The 23894-nt window shown below is 46.6% G+C and overlaps 1 protein-coding gene across 2 annotated transcripts in view; it reads left to right on the top strand.

Moving 5' to 3' along the window:
- TECPR1 (tectonin beta-propeller repeat containing 1) overlaps nucleotides 1-23894 on the top strand; it is a 56762-nt gene that overhangs the window by 22414 nt on the left and 10454 nt on the right. For both annotated transcript variants that reach the window (XM_038762405.1, XM_038762406.1), the window contains 11 exons: nucleotides 2174-2319; nucleotides 6692-6847; nucleotides 7730-7879; nucleotides 7997-8154; nucleotides 9048-9175; nucleotides 9807-9909; nucleotides 12472-12568; nucleotides 12696-12775; nucleotides 20132-20188; nucleotides 22241-22415; nucleotides 23203-23338. In XM_038762405.1, coding sequence (XP_038618333.1) covers nucleotides 2174-2319; nucleotides 6692-6847; nucleotides 7730-7879; nucleotides 7997-8154; nucleotides 9048-9175; nucleotides 9807-9909; nucleotides 12472-12568; nucleotides 12696-12775; nucleotides 20132-20188; nucleotides 22241-22415; nucleotides 23203-23338 — 1386 coding nt within the window. The remainder of the gene's footprint in view (nucleotides 1-2173; nucleotides 2320-6691; nucleotides 6848-7729; nucleotides 7880-7996; nucleotides 8155-9047; nucleotides 9176-9806; nucleotides 9910-12471; nucleotides 12569-12695; nucleotides 12776-20131; nucleotides 20189-22240; nucleotides 22416-23202; nucleotides 23339-23894) is intronic.

The raw sequence follows: 23894 nt of genomic DNA on the forward strand, positions 1-23894 counted from the left end.
TCCCCCAGCCTCTGCCCTTTAAGCCTTCTGCTAACCTTTAGATACCTGGAACTCAGTTATGCCAAGAAGTTCCCTGTCTGTGACTTGGCAGAAGCTGCCAATAACCGTGAAGCTCTCTAAATGCTTGTGTTCTCACACAGTCTTGTGGCGGGGGGGGGGGGGGGGGGGGGGGGGGGGGTCAGAGTTTCACCAAGGAAAGATAAGGGATCTTCTTCAATTTTAAGGCAATTTGCCCGAAGTGCTCCTTGCCTCTATCAAATAAAGGATTGGCCCTCAGCGAAAAGTAAAGAATACTAATTTCCTTCATTGTATTATATGGGCTTCCTAGCAGGACAAAAAGCTTTCAGAGACTTGTATATATCTGGGTCATTATGACATTATACACTACTGACCCCACTAATTATAGGACAGCTAATCATGAGAACTGGATTGTCTTTTACTAAAGTAAAAATCTCAAATTCCAAATTCCAGTGATCTCTCTAACTCTTTGTTGCCCTAGGCACCATCAACCATCCTTGCTTCTATGAAACTTTCTGATCTTGGTTTTACATTGTTGTATTTTTCTTGGTCTTCCTTGCCTTTCTCTCCTTTATCACCCTCTGCTGTCTCCTCTTTACCTCCTTACTCTTTAATTCTGGCCATCCCTCACGTGTGTCCTGGTCCCCTTCTCTTATCTGTACTCTCTTGGAGAGACCAAGAGCACACAGTTTCAGTTACTGTACTTGGGATGACTGCCCAGTCTACATTTCCAGCCCTGCCCTCTTTCCCCTCCCCAGCCTCAAATTCCTCTCTCCCTCCATCTTGATGCCCCCCCCACCACCTGAGGCCCAGAATATTGAACAGTGAGCTTTTAGCCCTTTCCTAACATCCCATGATTTCCCAAAGGCAAGCTGCTTACTACTCTCAATTAATAGAATTTATTCTGTTCAGAGCACTGTCCTAAGCACATGGGAGAGCACAATAGAAGAGAAACAGCGAGAGACAGACACTAAAATAAATTACAGGAAGGTGGAAGGAGTATAGAGATTTGACCTCACAAGGTCCTTGAAGAGGGGAATAACAGGAGTCTGCTGGATGTTGAAAGGGGAGGAGTTTCTGATAGAAGGGAGAACATAAGCTCATGGGTTGGGAACGTGTTTGCCAACTCTGTTACATTGTACTCTCCCAAGTGCTTCGTACAGTGCTCTGCTCACAATAAGCGCTCAATAAATACATTTGATAAGGGGTCAGTGGCAAGAGAAATGGTAAAAGATTCTGTTCTCCCTCTTACTTAGACTGTGAGTCCCTTATGGGACAGGGTCTGTGTCTGACCTGATTAACTCGTATCTACCCCAGCATGTCAAACAGTGCTTGATGCGTCATAAGCGCTTAACAAATACCGTAATGGAATATATAGAAATGAGAATGAGGCACCATGAGTAGGTCGACTTGAAAGGAGTAGAGTGAGCTCTACACTGTTAGCTCACTGTGGGCAGGGAACACGTCCAATATATTGTACTCTTCCAAGTGCTCTGCACACAGTAAGCCCTCAGTAAATACAATTGACAGACTGACTGAGCTGGGGTGAAGTAGGAGAGAGCGGATCGAGTGCCTTATGGACAGTGGTCAGGAGTTTCTGCTTGAGGCAAAGAGGAATAGGCTGCCAGTGGAGGCTTTTGAGGAGTGGAGAAAAATGCACATTTAGATAAATGCTCAGGGCAACAGAATGAAGAATGGCTAGAGAGGGAGACAAGGTGGCCTCCATGGAGATTACCATTTCCTCATCTTAAATTCTCCCATCTCCACCTCATCAAGCCCCTTCCTGTTAATCTGATAGACCCACCTTTTCCATGAGGCCTGAAAAGCCTTTCCAGTCCAATCAGCCTCTAGAATCCTCCAAGCAGATATTTCCCTCTGAGAACTATGGATCCTTGCTGCTGTCTTGCCCTTACTTATCTTCCTTTGCTGTAGCTCAGTTTCCTGAAGTTTGTGTGTGTCCCACATTGCTCCTTAGATTGTAAAATCCTGGAGCACAGAGGTTGGGTCCTTTTCTTATAATTCCCCAGAGCACCCTATCCAGTGCTCAGCATGCAGTGGGAGTGCAGTACACTGTGATGAGTGCGTGACCGACTGAATGAATAAGTGAACAGATGAAGTAATATTGTTGGTGTCATCTTATTCCTCTGCTTTGCAGGCCTGTCTCCCTCAGTGCAGACACTTTCTTTGTCCATCACTCCAGCCCAGACGGCTGCATGGCGGAAACAGATTTTTCAGCAGCTCAGTGAACGAACCAAACGAGAATTGGAGAATTTTAGACACTATGAACAGGCTGTCGAGCAGGTACACATTGGGTTCTCCTTGCTTTACCCTTTTTTTTTTTCCTATTTCCTTAATACCACGAATTGTACTGATGTCCTTCAGAGTTTAGATTCGTAAGCCAGCTGGCACGATTAGTTTGTAAATTTTGCTTGTCACCCTGGGGTAACTCTACCTGTGTCCCTCCCTGCCTTAGGTCAGATCCATCCGTCACATACCTTTCCACCACTTTGAAACCAGAAGGCCATTTTTGAACCCCAGGCGTACTGCTTGTGAACGGTTTTATTCTTAGAAAGTGAACTGCTCAGGGGTGGGCGCTTCCACGGGAAGACAGTTTCCAGGAACGTGTTGCTACATCTGTAAACCTGCAAGGGCTCTGCAGGAGTTGTTGCATTATACCAAGATCTTTGTCTTGGTGTTCGGTGAAGCAAGAGCCCATTTTTCAGTTCCTCAGTAAGAGGTTAAATCCCAGCCCTACCCTTGGGGAGTACAGTGCCATTGGCTGAGCTTGTCATTGTCAGGGGCAGTATATTTGGAACAGATTAATGGTGATCCCTGACTCCTTGTAGCCACCACAGGCTAAAGGAACTTCAAATGCACCATCATGTATCCTCACAATATCCGTTAACGAAACGTCTTGCAGTCCTTGGCTTGCGTACTGGGTAACTGAGTCTATAGACTCGAGACTGTAAGCTCATTGTAGGCAGGGAATGTGTCTGTTGTTGTATTGTACTGTCCCAAGCACTTAGTACAGTGCACCCAGTAAGAACTCAATAAATACAACTGAATGAATGAGACACAGCTGTGGCCCAGATGTTCAGCGGCAGGAATGAAATCCGATCCCCAGCTCTCTGGCTTCCCAGACCAGGGGATACACTGTTACTCTTAATGCAGTCTTTTCCTGGAACTCCAGTTCCCTGTGAACTTTTCTCCTATGGGACCATTTGGGATTTCTGCCTTCCCTTGTTAATTAAATCATGTCTTCCCAAAGACGACGACGGAGTTATCGCGGACAGCTCCAAGAGAGCTCTGCCAACTCTCTGCATAACCTGCCTGTGTGAGTGAGCCATAACACACATGTCAGTGCCCTCCTACTCCTCCTCTCCGCCAAACCACGTCCCTCTGGCCTTCAGATCTCCACTCCAAGCGCTTCTGAGGAACCCTTCCAGACGATCCCCGCCTGGCCCCAGTCATTCCAAGACTCCATTAGTTTCCCACCTCCTTTATCCTCCCATGCCCCCCGTGTTGGGTTAAATAAGTTCTTGTTGATTGATTGAGGGCCTCTGTGTCCTATATTCCTCTGGCTTCCCTTACTACGTCACCCCTCTGGAGGTATCTCTGTTCAGCTGTAGTTGATTGAGTTTGTGTTTGTAGGTGTCTGTCATCAGGGTCCCTGGTGACATGGCAGTTCAATATCCCCAGTTTTCCTACAGAGCACATACAGCGTTCTTCCCAAACCCCATGTCAAAGAAAATCAGGGTTAGTACTCTGTGTTTGATGCCTTGCACATGTCCACAATCCCACCTTTACATAATAATAATAACAATAATTGTGGTATTTGTAAAGCCCTGGGACCCTGAGCACTTGGGGCTCACGATCCAAGTAGAAGGGAAAACAGGCTGTGAATGTCCATTTTATAGATGAGGAAAATGGAGGCACAGAGATGTCAAGAGTCTTTCCCAAGGTGATACAGCAAGCAGTTAATAATAATAATAATAATAATACTTGGTGGAACTGAGATTAGAATCCTGGTCCCCTGATTCCTGGGCCCCCACTATTTCCACCAAGAAGATGCACATTGTCAGAAGAACATTACCTAATTTTGCTGTTGCATCCTAATCTAAAATGTGTAGTGAAAACATGTTTGGCAGAACTGACTGCATATGGAATTTTACTCTGGCTTAAGATCTAAATTAGGCAATAGATGAACTATAGATACTTCAGAGTCATTGTGACATCTGTGAGGGAAATACTCCCCAATCCTCAGAGGATTTTTTTTTTCCCCTGAATGGATCTTAAGGAAGTGACCTGGGATGAACCCCTAAATGAAGTAGGTGGAAGTACAGTAGAACCTGTGGGCGATCATCATCATCATCACAGCATTTATTGAGCACCACCTGTGTGCAGAACTCTGTCTAGGCACTTGGAAACATTCAAATGAAGTAAAGCATCTCTGGCCCTCTCTGAAGGAGGACACAAGCAGACATAAATGGGCAAACATACAGAAAGTAAATGAGTAAGAGCATAGAGATAAATAATGAAAACAAAAGTGAGCAATTCACTAATGAAATAAAAAGAACACATATAATGGTACTAGAAATTTTCAAGCTATTCTGTAGTATTCAGGCCCCAGCATGGTTTTAAATAGTATGAGGCAGAGTGATTTAAAAGCTAAAGTACCAGTGCGTTTGCTTGGAAGTTGAATCCTGTATCCAGTGCTTAATGGTCCCCTCAATGAAGGTCCTTGGGAAAATTTCCCTAGATAGTGGTAGGAAAACCCAATCAATCAATCAGTGGTATTTATTGAGCACTTACTATGTGCAGAGAACAGTACTAAGATCTTGTAAAATTACAAGACAACAGAGTTCGTAGGCCCAATCCCTGCCCCCAAGGAGTCTACAGAGGGAGATGAACTGGAAGAAAATACCTTCAATTTTGGAATGGATATCAACAGGAAATAGGACCTATATGCATAGAATTTTGCATTATGGACCACTTTTCAGACAGGTAAACATTCTGTACACTGAGGCGGATAATGTATTCTTTTGTGGGTTCAGCCTATCCTGTTGGATTTTAATAAGCTCCTGTAGGGGCGGGATCCATGTCTCTTATTTCTTTTAATATCTCCCATGGCATTCAGTACAGCGCTCTATTCAAAGTGGGCACTTAACCATAGCTGTTAGTATTGTGCCCAGCAAAGGATATTTATTAGATGCAGTGCACTGTACTAAAAAGATCAAAAAGTGATCATAATGCCGTCAAAATTTGTTTCTTCTTTCTTCGCTCACTGTGCGTGGAACATTGTTTTTCTCACCCAAAGACATCTGCAGGCTTGGCTGGTTTTAGGAACAAATGAACTGAGTGATCACGCAGAGCCCAGCTTTAGGGGGGCCCACATTTTAGAAAGCCCACTGTTCCCTAACTGTTAGGGAACAAGAGACAATCACTTGGTCAGTCGTATCGTGGCCAGTGCAAGCCCCTCAGAATCAGTTCCTCGTCGGCTCAGTTTGGGAAGGGGTAGAGAAGAGGCTGGGAGTTGGAGCAAAACCTCTGTACTGCCAAGTAGTTACTCTCTTTCACTCCGCTAGGCTGTAACTTCTTGTGGGAAGGGATCATGTCTACAAAGTCTGTTGTATCGTACTCTCCGAAGTGCTTAGTACAGTGATATTAATGTGGGAGGCGCTCAGTAAATGTGATTATTGATTTAATCATCCTGCCCTGAACCAAGCCTGGGCGTGGCACGGCAGGATCTGATATGACATCCCCACGGATCTTCCTCGGGGCTGCAGAATGTCTGGAACTTGTTCCGGCTTCAGGGTCAGAACCTCCCTTGGAAGCTCGCGGACCCTTCTGTCAGCGGAAAAACTCAAAACTCACAGATGTACACACTTGGTTTTTCACCCTGGAGCACATAATATAATGTAAAGCGGGGAGGGAAACATTTTCGTGAGACCCTGTGTGTTGCACCTGAAGACGTGAGACTTGTTTTGCCGACTTCAATTTAAACCAAAGAAAGGAAATACTTTGTAGTGGAGAGGGAACTAGATTAGGATCACCACCAACTATGACTTGGGGGGAAGTCTCTTACCCTTTTTGTGCTTGGGTTTTTTTCCATCTGCAGAATGGGGAAAATTGCACTTTTAGGGATAACTAAGGAGTGGGAGAGCACTTTGAGCTCTCAGGAGGAAAATACGTATTATTGGTGTTTTGTTAGTACCCGGTGCTTGGTACAGTATAGTAAGTGCTTAAAAAGTACCATGAAAAAGAAAATTACTAAAAAAGTTCATGTTGCCCATGGGAAATGAGGATTTCCTGAGACAGTCATGCCTGATGGGTTGCTTGAAATCAGAGAAGCAGTGAGGCAACATGGCTTAGTGGAAAGGGCATGAGCTTGGGAGTCCAAGAACATGGGTTCTGATTCCAGCTCAACCATTTGTCTGCTGTGTGATCTTGGACAAGTCACTTAACTTCTGTGTGCCTGTCACCTCATCTATAAAATGGGGATTAAGACTGTCAGCCCCATGTGGGACGACCTGATTACTTTGTATCTACCCCAGCGCTTAGAATAGTGCTTGGCATATAGTAAGCACTTAACAAATACCATGATTATTATTATTATTGAAATGACTGCATTTGCTTTTCCCTTGTAAGTCTGCTTTTTGCTGTTCTCCTGCAGTCGGTGTGGGTGAAGACGGGATCCCTGCAGTGGTGGGCTGACTGGAAGCCCCACAAGTGGATTGATGTTCGGGTGGCACTGGAGCAGTTCTCAGGGAATGATGGGATGCGGGACAGCATCCTCTTCATCTACTACATGTTTCACGAGGAGAAGAAGGTGCGAGGGGCGGGAGCAGAGAGCAAAGCCCTGCGTCCTGTTAAAAAGACAGAAAGCTGGGGGGGGGGGGACACAAATCTTATTTCATGATGAAGGGGCTGAGTGTGGCCCTCCGTCAATCAGTGGTATTTACTGAGCCCTCTTTGTGTGAAGAGCACTGTACTAAGCACGTGGGAGAGTAGAATAAGTAAACACAGTCTTTACCCTCAGCTTACAAGCTTGTGGGGGATACAAACGTTAAAATGAATTACAGGTACGGGAAGGAACCAAGTATAAAGTTGTGCATAAAAGTGCTGTGGGTGGGGTGAGTGGCTAAATGTTAGGGGGTACAGACTCAGATGCATGGATAATGCAGTACGGAGAGAAAATAGGGTGGAGAAATGAGAGATTAGTTAGGGAAAGACTTTCAGGAGAAGATGCAATTCCAGCAGGGGTTTGAAGATGGGGAGAGCAGTGGTCTGCCTGATGTGAAGGGGAGCACGATGGATTTGCAGCCTGAGAGTTTGCCTGCTGAGAAGAAATAGTATTGATTTGTTTTTTCAGCTCAGTCAATTTATTGAGCACTTTCTGGGTGCAGAGCACTGTACTACGCACTTGGAAGAGTCCATTATAGCAATATGACACATTCCCAGTCTTGTCAGGAAGGTTGAGATTAAGTGGGCAGTGGGTCTTGCTGGCGGCGATTTTTTTCCTTCCCCAGAGGGATGACGAGGAAGATGTGAGCGGTGGGGGGGGAGAATTGGCGTTGTTCCAGCTGACCCTTGACTTGGCAGATGAAGTGCATCAAACCCCCATCTCTGCTGCCCTTGCTGTTAGCATACGGGGGCAGAAAGTAAAATAAGAGTGCACTTAAAGTTTTTTTTGGTTCTTCTCTTTGGACAGTACATCCATGTGTTTCTGAATGAAGTGACTGTCCTGGTCCCTGTACTGAATGAGGCCAAACACTCCTTCGCTGTGTACACCCCCGAGAAGACAAAGCAGAGGTGGCCTATCCGCCTCGCTGCCGCGACTGAACAGGAAATGTACGATTGGGTGAGTGCCAGTCTCTTGGAGGGCAGGGGGAGGACGGCCTTGAGCCACTCGGAGGAGCCGGGCCACCTGTCCGAGTCAGTGACTCCCCCGCGTTTGCTGTTGATCTTGGGTCCCCAGCTTACCCTGCTCGGCGTCTGCTGCTGCGAGAGCCGCAGGCTCCAGGGCCCCCCCTCCCACCAGTCCATGTGGTCAGTCACCTGTAAAGGAGACATCTTCGTGAGCGAGCCAAACTCAGACCTGGAGGCTGCCACGAACCCCCTGCCGTGTGACCAAATGTGAGTGACCCGTACGCGATGCAGGCCTCGAGCTACAGCCTCAGAAACAGCTGGATCTGGGGGCACGCGTTCGCCGCTGGGCACCCCGGCATCGGATGGGCGAGCGCAGGGATTGGCCGGGGGGGAGACTGGATCGATGCGCTTTTCATTTTGATGAGTAAACTGAAGAGGCACTGGGGGTTACTGTTCCTATGATGCTAGTTAGCAACTGCTAGCCAATAAACCATATGGCCTAGGAAATGAAGTTGGGATCAGTGTTGAGCCTCAGGAGTGCAGTATTGGTTAAGTGCTTACCATGTTCAGTGCTTGGGAGAGTTCAGTTGAGTTGGTAATCCTGATCCCTACCCTCTAGGCGCTTGCAGTCCAGCAGGGGATGCAGACAACAAAATACATTACATGTTCAGATAGGGGAAGCAGTGTAAAGCACTTCAAGATGTCACCATGTCAGGTCTCAGGGCCTTCTCCTGAAGTGGTCATCTCGGCCCCAGACCTGGTGCACAGTTGGTCAAGGCTCTCCGATCCTGTGCTAGTAAAACTCTTGTTCTTGCAGGGCCTCCTAGAATTGGCCATTAGCCCTGTAGGGGAATGTGAGTTTGGCAATATTCCCCCCTGACCTTTGAGTAACACACTGACTTTTCATTTGCCCCATCAACCATTCCTCTCCACCCTGACAGCCCAAGATGCCCTAGACCCCTGGATTCTTAACCTTGGCACTCATCTGATTGTGGTCCTGTTAGGCTCTCGGACCGCCCTTGGGAAAGCAGTTGTTCATGTCCCACCATAGGACGTTGTACTGGAGTGTTTAGATTGGGTCTTTCCCAGGCCTCCTTCATCCCAGAACCCTGCTGCTTCTTTCAGGGTATAAATTGAAAATGGTTCCTTTCTCCTTCTAGGTTTTGGCGTCAGATTGGGGGTCACCTCCGTGTGGTGGAGTGTAATAGCCACGGGGTAGTGTGGGGAATTGGCTATGACCGCACCGCCTGGGTTTACACTGGTGGATATGGAGGAGGTTTTCATCAAGGTAAGCAAGTCTGTGCTCTCCTGTCTCTGCTTGAGGAGCTAGAGTGGGCTTCAGGTGCAGTGAAGACTAGTCAGTGGACAATCCTGGATCTCTGAAGTCTTTCATCGGTGGAGATCTGTCCCCCATTTTAATCCTCATTTTGTTGTCCTCCTAAATAGGCTCCTTGCTGCCATAGGGGTTACCCTCCAGTGAACACCTGGCTGACAGGTGACCTTCAAAGCTGCCAGCATCAGTGCTGTGATGAGGTTCTGAGTAAGAACAGAGAACCAGTGTTTGGGGCTGTGAATTGGAGTCCACTCCCCAGCCCGGACCGCAGCCAGATCTCTCCCGCCTCCTGCCCTGATCCTCTCTCACACCCGGTTGCCAGTTGTGGTAACTTGTATTGCCCATAGCTCTGCAGATGTTTCAGGCCTGAGCTAGTGAATAGGCTCTTTGAGGGAGAAGAGAGGCATGCACTCTATCTCTCTTACCTTGGCTTTAAAGTAAAGGAAGCCAGAGGACAAAACTGCCATTCATAGGACTATGTCTGGTTTGTTTTCAAGTGGAAGGAGCTTTCCTGTGGGCCCAGAACGAAAACAACAAAAAGGGGGTTTGGTCTGTGGCTCTGCTCACGGTAAATGCTTCCCCACAGGATTGACCACTACCACCAGTAATATTTACACGCAGTCCGATGTGAAATGCGTCTACATCTATGAAAACCAGCGGTGGAACCCAGTCACCGGCTACACCAGCAGGTAAATTACCAAAGCAAAAAGTCACCCCAGAATCGGAGCAAAGAAGAAGCCGGGAAAGTCCTTGGAAAAGCCCCTTTCTGAGACTGTAAGCCTTTTCTCTAACAGTAATAATTCTTAAGAGTTTCATGTTGTCTTTCCTGTAAAAGCGTAGCGTATCTCTGCCTAAATTGTCTCATGAGTCATCCTGACGTTCCTTTTAACATAGGGAGGGGCATGTGGTCTCATCCCCATTTTACAGACGGTAAATCTGAGGCCCAGAGAGGTGACCCGAACCTACAGCAAGTCAGTGGCAGATACAGAACTAGATGAGACCTCATGGTGTATTTCCTTTACCTTCTGCCGAACTCTAGTTTGTCTGCATTTTACAACTTGCTGCCCTCCCTCCCGCCATCAATCAATCAGTGGTATTTATTGAGCACTTACTGTGTGAAGACCACTGTAACTAAGTGCTTGGGAGAGTAAAACATAGCAATATAACAGACATGTTCCCTGCCCACAGTGAGCCTACAGCCTAGAGGGGGAGACAGACATTACTGTAAATAATATAAATTGTGGATGTATCCATAAGTGCTGTGGGGCTGGGCACACAGAAGGGAGTGGGAAAAGAGGAAATGAGGGCTTAGGAGATGTGCCTCGGAGGAAATGTGCCTTCAATAAGGCTTTGAAGGTGGGGAGAGTAATTGTCAGATATGAAAATAGAAGGCTTTCCAGGCCAGAGGCAGGACCTGGGTGAGAGGTCGGGGGTGTGATAAGATCAAAATGCAGTGAGTAGGTTGGCATCGGGGGAACAAAGCGTGTGGGCTGAGTTGTAGGAGAATAGCATGGCGAGGTAGGAGGGGGCAAGACGATTGACAGCTTTAAAGCCTATAGTAAGGCATTTCTGTTGGATGTGGAGGTGCATGGGGAAACATGGCCTGAACGTTTTTGTAGAAAAGTGATCCGGGCAACAGAGTGAAGTGTGGACTGGAGTGGGGAGAGACAGAAGGCAGGGAAGCCAACAAGGAGTCTCATTCAGTAATCAAGGTGGGATAGGATAAGTGCTTGGATTAGCGTGGTAGTAGTTTGGATGGAGAGGAAAGGGCAGATTTTGGTGATGTTGTGAAGGTTGGACCGACAGGATTTTAATGATAGATTAAATATGTGGGTTGAATGAGACAGGGGAGTTCAGGCTAATGCCAAGTTTTCAGGCTTGTGAACCAGGAAGGATGGTGGTGATGTCTACAGTGATGAGAAAGTCATGGGGAGGACAGGGTTTGGATGGGAGTATAAGGAGTTGTGTTTTAAGCTTGAGGTGACGAGAGGATATCCAAGTACAGATGTCTTGAAGGCAGTAGGAAGTGCAAGACTGCAGAGAGGGCAAGAGTCAGACCTGGACATGTAGATTTGGGTATCATCTGCATAAAGGCGGTAGTTGAAGCCATGCGAGCAAATGAGTTCTGCAAGAGAATGGGTGTAAATGGAGAATAGAAGGGGATCCCCGCAGTTAAGGGGTTGGAGGCAGAGGAGGAGACTGCAAATAAGACTGAAAATGAGCGGCCAGATAGGAGAACCAGGAGAGGACAGTGTCAGTGAAGTCGAGGTTGGATAATATTTCCAGGAGAAGGGGGTGGTCAGTAGTGTCCAAGGCAGCTGAGAGGTCAAGGAGGATTAAGATGGAGTAGAGGCCACTGGATTTGGCAAGGAGGAGGTCACTGGTGACCTTTGAGAGAACGGTTTCTGTGGAGTGAAAGGGACGGAAGCCAGATAGGAGGGGGTCAAGGAGAGTCTGGGTCAAGGGGGTCTGAGACAGTGAGAGTGGACAACTCACTCAATATGTATGGAGTGGAAAGGTAGGAGGGAGATGGGGTGATAGCTGGAGGGAGCCATAGGGTCAAGGGAGAGATTTTTTAGGATAGGGGAGGCATGAGCACGTTAGCTACTAATGGTTTCTTCAGGCAGGTGTGTTGGCGACTAGGACAGGACTGGATAGGCCAATTTTTTTTAGTTTTCCCACTTGAGCTCCCTGCTGCCTTTTACACCTGCATTTACATATGCACGTATCCGTAATTCATTTATATTAATGTCTGTCCCCCTCTAGACTGTAAGCTCATTGTGGTTAGGGATGTATATTGCTGTATTATACTCTCTCAAGCACTTGGTCCCTTCTCAGGATCGCACCTGGGGAATTTCCAGTACTCTTCCAGTCTCTGCTACAGGAGGGAGAGTCAAGCAGAGGCCTACCCATTCCATTCCTAGCTAGGGCCAGGGGCTAGCCAGTGGAAAGCAATTTGCCACAAGTCAAAACTCACCTGTGTTGGCAGCAGCAGCACGGGGGAGAGTCAAGTTTACTGTGAGGAATAAGGCAATGGTAAGCCACTTCTGTATTTTTGCCATAAAAAGTATGTGGATACGCTACTAGACGATTACAGATGGAGGTAGGCTGTTCAGGGAGAAATGTGTCCTTGGGGTCGCAGTGGCATAAAACAAGACAAGAAGTGCTTAGTACAGTGCCATGCGCACAGTAAGCACTCAATAAATACAGTTGAATGACTGACATACTGACTGCATGTTATTCTGTCGCAGAGGTCTGCCCACCGACCGCTACATGTGGAGCGACGGGACTGGCTTGCAGGAATGCACCAAAGCCAGCACCAAGCCACCGTCTCTACACTGGACCTGGGTGAGTTGCAGCCTGGGCCACCTTCTTGCTGGTTCGGGCCAGCAGCAGGAGAATGGACGAGAAGAAAACCATTGGAACCCATTCCCTCTCCCTGGCCCTCCACTCACCCTGTCTCTCTGCCTCCTAGGTTTCCGACTGGTATATAGATTTCAACATTTCTGGAGGAACAGACCGGGAAGGGTGGCAGTATGCGAGTGACTTCCCGGCGTAAGCAGCTCCATTTCTAGATTTTAATGAGGGATGCAGTGAATGATCAAGAAACTTTTATCAAAGCCTTAAACTTCAGCCCAGGGAAGTGGGGTCAAAGAGCAAAACAGAGATCAAGAGCAACAGTTAATCCAGTAGTATTTATTGAGAGCCTATCGTGGGCAGAGCATTGCACTAGAGGCTTGGGAAAGATTGACAGAGGCAGAACTAAACACAAATAATTTAATTAGAGGAGGAGAAAGAATTCTAGAGCTGCCAATAGAGTATGGGAGAATAGAGAAGTGTGAGTTAATGTTAACTAAGACTATGCATAAGTGCTAAGGATTGGTAAATTAACAGCTAAGAGCAGCTGTTGGGTGGCCATGATCTGGGGCACGCCTCTTGGAGGACAAATAATATTTGTTCATCAACTTGTGTGCATCCAGCAGAACAGTAGAGCCAGTTTGGGGAGGGAGCAAAAGAAAACTAACCTAAAACAACTGACGCTCGTTGTGAGCAGGGAATGTGTCTGTTTATTGTTATATTGTACTCACCTAAGCACTTAGTACAGTGCTCTGCACACAGTAGGTGCTCAGTAAATATGATTAATTGACCGAAGGAAGGTCTTAACAAGAAATGCTATTGACCCAGAACTGTGTCTTTTCATAGTCACTTTGGGGGGATTTTAGCTGTGTGTGGGGAAGGAGGGGGAGCTACAAAGATTGTTGCTTGGCTGACCGTCCTTTTTGCACAGGCATACACAAAGACAGTCCCCTGGTGACCTGATGTTGTTTGCTTCTTTCTAGTGTCTTTTCAGCATTGCCTTAACTTTGTTTGTCTTTTTGTTATATTATACTCTCCTAAGTGCTTAGTACGGTGCTTGTACACAGTAGGCGCTCAATAAATATGATTGAATGAATGATCATCCTTTTGAAGCTTTTGCTTATGAAGAGCCACTCCTTAATTGCAGCTCACCCCCAGACCGATCTGACTGCAGTAGATGTCTTCCAAAATTCAGCTGCTTTGCCTCGCTACTTAAGGCTCTGCTTCAGGCGTGCTCCAAATTTGTCCTCTGTATCCCTCCGTTCCCCTGCCTGCACCCACACACACCCCTTTGCTTGCTTCATTTCTGTTTATCAACTCACAGTTAAATGGGCATTCTTCTGTCATTCATTCTCTGTACATGAACTACCCAGCAAAGCTCTGTTGCCATGAGCCAGCTACAGTGTTAGTATCCTGACTTTATTCCAGGACCTTGTTATCTGTGATCCTGTCTTGTCACTCAATGTAGTGTTTATGGTATAGCCCAGTCTCTCAGCCAGATAAGAGGTTGGGCAGAGTTACAGCTTTGTAGATTTTTAATTTAACGTGAAAGGTAATGTCATGTTTCTCCAAACTCGGTCAGTCTCCCTGAAGATGTGGTGGCCGTCTTGATTTGACCAACCCTAACAGCGCATCATCTGATTGTGCTGCCTAGATGGCTGAATTCCATGACAGAATTCAGTTCTGTGCTACCACCAATGGTCTTTGCATGGTTTACTTTGGTGTAGGCTAATACAGAGCGTGGTTTTTTATTCAAGTTTCTTGTCAATGCATAGCCCTGACCTATCTCTGTTAAGCGGTTCACCAGCACCTGCTTGTCTTCTTAAATGTGTGCCTTTAGGGCACAGTTGTTTTCAAACCACGACTCCTAAATGACGGTCTCTAGGTTTTTCCATGAGGCTTTGGCTTGTGGTTGCTAGAAGATTTTCCAGTAGATTGGACCTACCTTCTAACAGCAGCATCCTCATATTTTGTTGTCTCCTCTGGTCGGACTGCAGAAAAAGTTGGCAAAACCAGACCTACTACCTAGACCTTTTCCCCCTGATGAAGATGGGTGATGGGTCGTCAGAGAGGGCACTCTCAACCCCTACCTGAGCAATCCCAGGATCTTAATCCTCATCATCATCATCAATCGTATTTATTGAGCGCTTACTGTGTGCAGAGCACTGTACATATCATGGGCACAGTTCCTTAGGGATTGCCAGAGTCCAGCTGTACTTGTGGAGTCTGAAGCATTTATAGGTGCTGTAGGTTTTCTGTGGACCTCTTGGTACTGTAATCTGCATTTCTCGTACGTCTGCCATGTAGCAGACATCAGGTTTGCTGTGCCAAGCTGTGAACTAAAACCACATTTTGATTCTGGGAGCTTATGGTAAATAATTCTCTTAAGTACTGCCTTAGACTGTCAGGCCTTTGTGGAACAGGGATTGTGGCCGACTTTATTGTCTTGAATCTACCCCAGTGTGTAGTACAGTGCTTGATATATAGTAAGTGCTTAAGAAATACTATGATATAATAATAATAGTAATAAGCCAGTTTAGAAAGGTTCTTGCTAAGCTCACGCTTGCAGTGGAGAGCTATAAAATGTTGCAACAGTTGCCAATCTGCTTCCTAACCTTTCTTCTTGGAGATAATGATGATAATGTCATCTTTAAGACCTTGCGGTCCTCAGTGACCCATATGCCCGAGGAAACAGATATTTATGTGCTTAGGCAGATCTCTGCAGGTATACTCCAACGATATCAGGAACTTTACCATTTTTCCTAACTCTGCGGGCATGGGTTCCTTCAAAATTGAAAGAAGGCCCATGTTTTGGTGAAAGTAGAGTCTCTGTGTTTCGAAAGGGCTCATCTTTGACTGTAGAATGTGTTTTCAAGAGATTGTTGAAGTGATGTTGACATCTCTGCAGAGATCCCTTCTTGCCAGTGGATGAGGGGAGGCTTCAGCATCCTGTAAGCAGTACTGTGCTTTTTCTCTTTGGGGGCCATATGGCCTCAATGTGTGTGGGGGTCTGTATATCAATAAAACCTTGGTATGGTGGTAATCTCAGTAACCTTGGACCATTTCTACCTTAATTTCCCTCCACTTGTCAGCTGTACTGTGCAGCATAAATGTATAATTCTGCAGCCTTCCTTGTGTCAGGAACATGAGGAGCTGCAAGATTTTGGTTTTTTGTGGTGTTTGTTAAGCATTTACTATAAGCCAGGTACTATACTAAGTACTGGGGTAGATACAAGCTAATCAGTTTCGACACAGTCCATGTCCCACATGGGGCTTAAAGTCTTAATCCCTATTTTACAGATGAGGTCACTGAGGCAGAGAGAAGTTGAGTGACTTGCCGAACATCACAGAGCAGATAAGTGGCCGTATCCGACCATGCCTGTAAACTTTCTTCTGCCCCGTAGCATGCTAGCTGTCCAACAGCTTGCATTTTCAGATGTACGTTCCCTAATTCCCTAACATTATTCTAGCCAAAACACATAATGGAAACTGGTATTATGGCATCACAGAGAGTATTTCTTTAATCGCTGACTGGTGTCACCTAACCAGTCTTGGTGGCGTCAGCTAACCACGACTATGGTCTTAATGGGAGCCTGCTAAATAACCCATTCACTATTTGCATTAGAACTTGTTGTTGGGGTTCCTTGCTCTTATAGGGCTGCTTTGATGTTGCTGCGGAGCTTCTTGCAGATGTCTTAATTCCGTATGAGTCGAACGTTGAGCCGTCTTGTGGTTTGGATGTCACTTTTCAATATATGGGTTGAATTTCCATGAGCTTGGCACATATCAGACAGTGTCAGTCTGAACTCCACACTGAGCATGGTTACAGTGGTCTGAGTCTAACACTAATTTGCAAAATGCTAACTTTTGGGAAAGGTACAGTCCCAGTTCTCAAGGAGCCTTCTGTTAGTGCTTTTCATAATAATGATATAAAAATAATAATGGTGTATGTACTAAGCCCTTATTTTTTGTCAAGCACTGGGCTAAGTACTAGGGTAGATACACGGTAATCAGGGTGGATGTAGTCCCTGTCCCACCTGGGATTCACAATCTAAGAAGGAGGGAGAAGAACAGACATTTTATCTGTATTTTATTAATAAGGAAACCAAAGCCCAGCAAAGTGAAGTGACTTGTCCAGGTTCACATAGCTGGCAAGTGGGAGTACTAGGACTAGTACCCGGGACTCCTGATGCCTAGCTCCATACTTCTTCCACTAGACCTCCTTGCTTTTCTAAGGAAATCTGTATCTGTTTCTAAAGGAACAGTTCCTACCTTTATGAGTTTTCATTTCCGACTACTCCCAGGCGGACAACAATGTTGAATGCCTACTCTGTGCAGAACTAGGTACTGCCAAGCATATAATAATAACAATAATCATAATAACGTCAATAATAATAATAATTGTGTATTTGTTAAGTACTTTGTCAAGCATGCTACTAAGCACTGGGGTAGATACGAGGTAATCAGGTCCCAGATGAGGCTCAAAGTCTAAGTAGGAAGGAGAACATGTTTTGTTTTGTTGTCTGTCTCCCCCTTCTTGACTGTGAGCCCGTTGTTGGGTAGGGACCGTCTCTATATGTTGCCAATTTGTACTTCCCAAGTGCTTAGTACAGTGCTCTGCACACAGCGCTCAATAAATACGATTGAATGAATGAATGAATGAATGAATGAATGAATGAGTGAGAACAAGTACTGAATCTCTGTTTTGTAGATGAGGGAACTGAGGCACAGAGAAGCTAAGTAACTTTCCCAAGGTCACGCAGCAGGCAAGTGGCTCAGCGAGGATTAGAACCCTACCAGGCCTGTCACTAAGCCGTATTGCTTCCCTAAATACAAAATATAAAATTTCCTAAATACCCATACAAAAAACGTAGTCCATAGCCTTGAGAATCTGACATTCTTCTGGAAAAAGAACTCCTCCTTGGGAAGAACCTACAGGTCCCAGGGCTGCATTCAGTCAGTCAATCAGTGATATTTATTGAGTGCCTACCACGTGCACAGCACTGTACTAAGTGCTTGGGAAAATACAATACAACAGAGTTGGTAGACTTGGTCTCGGCCCACAGCGAGCTTAAAGTCTACAGAAGGACACAGGCATTAAAATAGATGAAGGTTAGGGGCAATAGCAGAGTATAAGAATGCTGACATTAAGTGTTTGTGAGGCTGGGTTGAGTATCAAAGTGCTTGAGGGGTACATGGCCAAATTCATAGTTGGCGCAGAGGGGAGAGTGGGTGTGGGGAATAAAGGGCTTAGTCAGGGAAGGCCTCCTGTGGTGGGGTGATTTTTAGGAGGGTTTTGAAGGTGGTGAGGGAGATGGACTGTCAGATATGAAGGGTGAGGGAGTGCCAGGCATGAGGGAGACAGTGTGGCCAAGAGGTCGGTAGCGAGAGAGACAAGATTGAGGGTTACAGTAGGAGATCAACAAGGTTAGGTAGGAGAGAGAGCTGATTGAGTGCTTTAAAGTCAGTGGTAAGAAGTTTCTGTTTGATGTGAAAGAGGATGGGCAACCACTGGAAGTTTCTGAGGAGTAGGGAAATACGGACCGAACAGCTTTTCAGAAAAACGATCCGGGCAGCAGAGTAAATTATGGACCGGAGTGGGGAAAGACAGGAAGCAGGAATGGGCAGCGAGGAGGCTGATGCAGTAGTCAGGATGGAAAATGAGTGTTTGGATCACTGTGGTAGTAGTTGTAGCAGTTCAGATGGAGAGGAAAGGTAGGGTTCTAGAGGTGCTGTGAAGGTTGAACCAACAGGATTTGGTGACTGAATGTGTGTTACAAACTGTTCCCACTAGATTTTATTTATTTATTTATTTATTTTACTTGTACATATCTATTCTATGTATTTTATTTTGTTAATATGTTTGGTTTTGTTCTCTGTCTCCCCCTTCTAGACTGTGAGCCCACTGTTGGGTAGGGACTGTCTCTATATGTTGCCAACTTGTGCTTCCCAAGCGCTTAGTACAGTGCTCTGCACACAGTAAGCGCTCAATAAATACGATTGATTTTATAAATTTGTCTTGGTACCAAGTGGATGTGCTGTATTGGGGGGTGACTGGAATTTTCCTACTACACCAAATGCTCTCCCTCTGACAGATGATCACTCTACTCACCTTATTAAAAGCACATCTCCTCCAAGAGTCCTTCCCTGCCTAAGCCCTCATTTCCTCTTCTCCCACTCCCATCTGCAACATCCTTGCACTTGGATTTGTACCCTTTATTCACCCCTCTCCCTCAGCACCACAGCACTTGTGTACCTGTCCATAATGTATTCATATTAATGTCCTTTTCCCCCTCTGGATTGTTAATGCACTGTGGATAGGGAACTTGTTTACCAACTGTCTTATATTGTGCTCTCCCAAGCTTTTAGTTCAATGCTCTGCACACAGTAAATGCGCAGTAAATACGATTGATTGATGTGTGGGTTGAAGAAGAGAAGCGAGTTGAGGATAATGACAAGGTGAGACGGGGTGACGGTGGTGCTGTTTGCAGTGGTAAGAAAGACACAGGGAGGACAGGGTTTGGGTAGGAAGATGAGTTCTGTTTTGGACATTTTGAGTTTGATGTGTTGGAGGAACATCCAGGTAGATGATGATGATGATGGTACTTGTTAAGTGCTTACTATGTGCCAAGTACTGTTATAAGGGCTGGGGTAGATAGAAGGTCATCAGGTTGTCCCATGCAGGACTCACAGTCTTAATCTCCAGTCTTCAAGTGAGGAGTTGAAGATGGCTGTCAGAGAGGGAAGAAAGGAGAGGGTAATTGCTTTTTTAAGGTGAGAAGGGATGGGGTCAGAAACACAGGTGGAGCAGGCTAGAATTTGATGAGAGGATGTGGGCGATGTATTGAGATACTACTGAGAAGAATGAGTGAGACGAAAATGGGACTGGAAGAGGAAGGGACTGTAGAGGGACAGGGGAGATTTTAGGGAGACTGTGCCTAATGGTTTCAATTTTATCAACGAAGTATGTGGCCAGGTCATTAGGGGCAGGAGATGGAGGAGTCGGGGGGACAGAGGGTTTGAGGAGGGAGTTAAAAGTCTGAAACAGTCGAGTAACAAAGATTAGCAGGAGGAGGAACTGCCTCTATCCTCGATTGAATTCTGTGGCTGGTGGGAACAAGGGTTTTGGAAAAGAGGAAGTTCTTCAAGTGGTGGTGCTCTCATTTTTGTGGGAGAATGGGTAGGATATGAGTGAAGGCTCCCCAGAGCATCAGCAATTGGGAGAAAACTAGGTCTCGGCCACCCTGACAGCAAAGAAGGAGGCACCTGTTTCAGATGCCATCATATGGTAGCAGTTCCAGCTAGGGGCTTTATTCTCCTTTGACCCAGGTTCAGGCATTGTTTTTCTGCTTGAGATAAAGGGGCTGTGGCGGAGGACTTCTGGGGGTGAAGTGGGGAAGGTGCAGACTAAGGGAGAGGGGAAGGGAAGATGAGCTCTTTAAAGGGGTCTCAGTAACGGAGGAAGAGTGGAGAAAGCATGTGAAGAACAGGGAGGATGCCTTTGGGAAATGTTTTTAGAAGTTGGGAAATATTTTACACTTCTTTCTCCGGCAGGTCCTACCATGGTCACAAAACTATGAAGGATTTTGTGAGGCGAAGACGCTGGGCGAGGTAAGGTTGCCATGTTCTGTCACACAGCTGACAATTGGCAGAGCCGGGATTTGAACCCATGACCTCTGACTCCAAAGCCCGGGCTCTTTCCACTGAGCCACGCTGCTGCTCAGACACGAGGCATGAGAGGGTTTGAAATAGTAATGCTATTTATTGAGCTCCTGCTGAGTGCAGTACTATGCCCTAATAATAGTAATAATTGTTGTGTTTGTTAAGTACTTACTGTGTGCCAACCCCTGTATACTAAGCTCTGGGATAGGTACAGGATAATCAGAGCCGAAAAAGCCCCTGGCCCACGTTGGGCTCACAGTCTAAGCTGGAGAACTAAGGAGTTGAGGAGTGCCCCAGGAAGTGCAAGACACATTCTTAAAACCTCAAAAGGAGCTGTCATCCTATCTCGGGGAGAAAGACCTAAAAATCTTTGCTCCCAGGTATGAACGGAAGCAGCTGGGGTGCTCAACCCAAAGGCCCACCTGATTATCTCCCATCCACTCACTACCACTGTGGAAACAATAGTGGTTTAGCCTGGTATTCCTCAGCTCCTCTTCTGTTGGGCTGTTGTCTTTTTGGCCCCAGCTGGAGAGAGAAACCAGGAAGCAGAAATAGAGTCAAAGAAACTGTCAACCCGGAAAATGCCCTCAGGACCTCAACGTTCACGTGTTTCTCTGGGATTTATTTTCAAGAGTAAATAAGAGAAACGACAGGAGCAGTGCTCTTCTCTATTTATTTTACGTGTACGTATCTATTCTATTTTATTTTGTTAGTATGTTTGCTTTTGTTCTCTGTCTCCCCCTTCTAGACTGTGAGCCCACTGTTGGGTAGGGACTGTCTCTGTATGTTGCCAGCTTGTACTTCCCAAGCACTTAGTACAGTGCTCTGCACACAGTAAGTGCTCAATAAATGCGATTGATTGATTCCCCCAGGCCTGGAATGCCCTCCCTCTGCCCATCCGCCAAGCTAGCTCTCTTCCTCCCTTCAAGGCCCTGCTGAGAGCTCACCTCTTCCAGGAGGCCTTCCCAGACTGAGCCCCTTCCTTCCTCTCCCCCTCGTCCCCCTCTCCATCCCCCCCATCTTACCTCCTTCCCTTCCCCACAGCACCTGTATATATGTATATATGTTCGTACATATTTATTACTCTATTTTATTTGTACATATCTATTCTATTTATTTTATTTTGTTAGTATGTTTGGTTTTGTTCTCTGTCTCCCCCTTTTAGACTGTGAGCCCACTGTTGGGTAGGGACTGTTTCTATATGTTGCCAATTTGTACTTCCCAAGCGCTTAGTACAGTGCTCTGCACATAGTAAGCACTCAATAAATACGATTGATGATGATGATGATTGATTGATTGATCTTCTGGGCAGAGAGGGGCAGGGACTCGGCAGTGTGTGTATGAGGCCAGAGAAAAACACATCAGGGTGCAAGAGCAGATACTGCCAAGCTCCCCCCTTCCCTAGTGGGGGACTCTTCAAGCCCCCCACCAGAGCCGCCTCCCGTGAGAGACCAGGACACCCAGAAAAGCTCCAAGTAATGTGGACTGTCCTTGGTTCGAGTCTTGGAAATGGGTTCTGGTGACCCTCTGGTGCTCGAGGAGCCTCACCCAAAGTTTAGGCTACAAGAACCCAGCTCGGAGCCCCAGCAGTGCCCTGATGGGTTTGGTTGCCAATCCTCGCTCAGCCCATGTTAGTAACAGTAGTGGAGAAAAGCAGAATGGAATTGTACATTAATATGATTTTAATGTGGTTGTAAGTTCTAAGGGAATTCCAGGAGGAAAGCTAGGGGACAGACAGGAATAAGGCTATGATCTAAGTGTTGTATTAAAAAAAAACAACTTCAGGTGCTATTCAGTTACAATTAATTAGTTTGAATTAACATCTGGACTTGTGGTACTTATTTGAATCAACCTTTAAGCTTTTTACCATATACAACAACTATCATTACACTCTGAGCGGCGTGTTGTCCTGCAGCGCGCCTCCCCCGGCCCTGTGCCTCCAGGCCTGAATGTATGTGAGAGAGGAAATGTGGGGATTGTGTTTTTTCTTCTTCCTTTCAGAAAATGTAAGCTGGTCACCACTGGACCCTGGTTGGAAGTTGCCCCTATATCGCTCAGGGACGTCTCCATCATTCCAGCCTACGACGAGAGCAGTAATGGTCCCGTTGCCCTCTGGGCCATCAGCGACAAGGGGGACGTCCTCTGCAGGCTGGGTGTCACCAGGCTCAACCCGGCCGTAAGACCCTCCTTCCCCGTGGATCTGCTATTCTTAGGGGTGTGGGGATCCCGAGTGAGATTTGGAAAGCACGGCCGGACACCAAAGCACGTTCATTGCCTCATCTGGATCCTTCTTTCTCCCCTCTTTAAGTAGTATACATTGCTTGTAACCAAATCTGCCAGTATTTTTAGTGTATTCTAGTATATTTAGTACTTTTAGACTGTGAGCCCACTGTTGGGTAGGGACTGTCTCTATATGTTGCCAACTTGGACTTCCCAAGCGCTTAGTCCAGTGCTCTGCACACAGTAAGCGCTCAATAAATACGATTGATGATGATGATGAGTATTTGGTAAAATAGACGAAGCTACTCATAATGCTACTTACAATCGGAGATGCAGCGTGGCTTAGTGGAAAGAGCACGGGCTTGGGAGTCCGAGGACCTGGGTCTAAAACCGGCTCCGCCTCTTGTCCGCTGTGTGACCCTGGGCAAGCCACTTAACTTCTCTGTGCCTCCGTTCCCTCATCTGTAAAATGGGGATGAAGGCTGGGAGCCCCACGTGGTACAACCTGATTACCTTGTATCCATCCCAGTGCTTAGAACAGTGCTCGGCACACAGTAAGTGCTTAACAAATACCATTAATTCATAATCGATAAACTACAAAAAATACGCGCCCGAGGAGCGTGACCTGAATTGCGGCTGCCTAAGGCATTGATCAGCCCCTCCTTTTGGAGCCACTCGACTAAAATGAACGGCTCCTTCCTTGGATTTTGATCCCACTCACTCTGCTTTCTGTACATTCCCAGGGTTCTTCCTGGCTGCACGTCGGCACCGACCAGCCCTTCGTTTCCGTCAGCCTGGGATCCTTCCATCAGGTGTGGGCCGTGGCTAGAGACGGCTCGGCCTTCTACCGGGGCTCCGTGTCCCCTAAGCAACCTGCCGGTGAGTGGGGTTTAGTCCATTGTTCCTTCTTGCCCCCAATTTAACAAGCTGAGCCGAGGCAGGTGGGAGCTAGCTTGGGGGGTTATCGATGGGCTGGACAAGCATCTCCTTCACTAGAATTCAGCCTCCCCAGATCACTTGGTTTGCTTCCCAGCTGGTAATTGGGAACCTCCCTGGAAGTACAAAAGTTTCCCCTGGCTTTGCCCGGCTGACAGTTCCAGCTACCTAGGAAAGCCCCCAGCTGCATGGGCTAACTTATTGTCTCTGCTTGGATTTCTCTCCTGAGCACAGGTCACAAAGCCACCAGGCCAGCCTGTGTTTAAAGTGTAATACTGCGGGGGTAAGAGGTGGCTCGCCCTCCTTTTCAAAAAACAGCAGTCAGTGATAGGTTGTGTTCAGTTAGCTGGTAGTACTTAATGAGGTCTTACCCTGAGCAGAGCACTGCTGTACTAAGTGCTTGGGAGAGTCCAGTAGGCATTATCAGGCATGATCCCTGCCCTGAAGGGATTTACAGTCTAGCGTGGGAGATGCTAAAATAAATTACAGGTAGGGAAGG

The sequence above is a fragment of the Tachyglossus aculeatus genome, chromosome 21 (genome assembly GCF_015852505.1).
Source record: "Tachyglossus aculeatus isolate mTacAcu1 chromosome 21, mTacAcu1.pri, whole genome shotgun sequence".
NCBI classification, from domain to species: domain Eukaryota; kingdom Metazoa; phylum Chordata; class Mammalia; order Monotremata; family Tachyglossidae; genus Tachyglossus; species Tachyglossus aculeatus.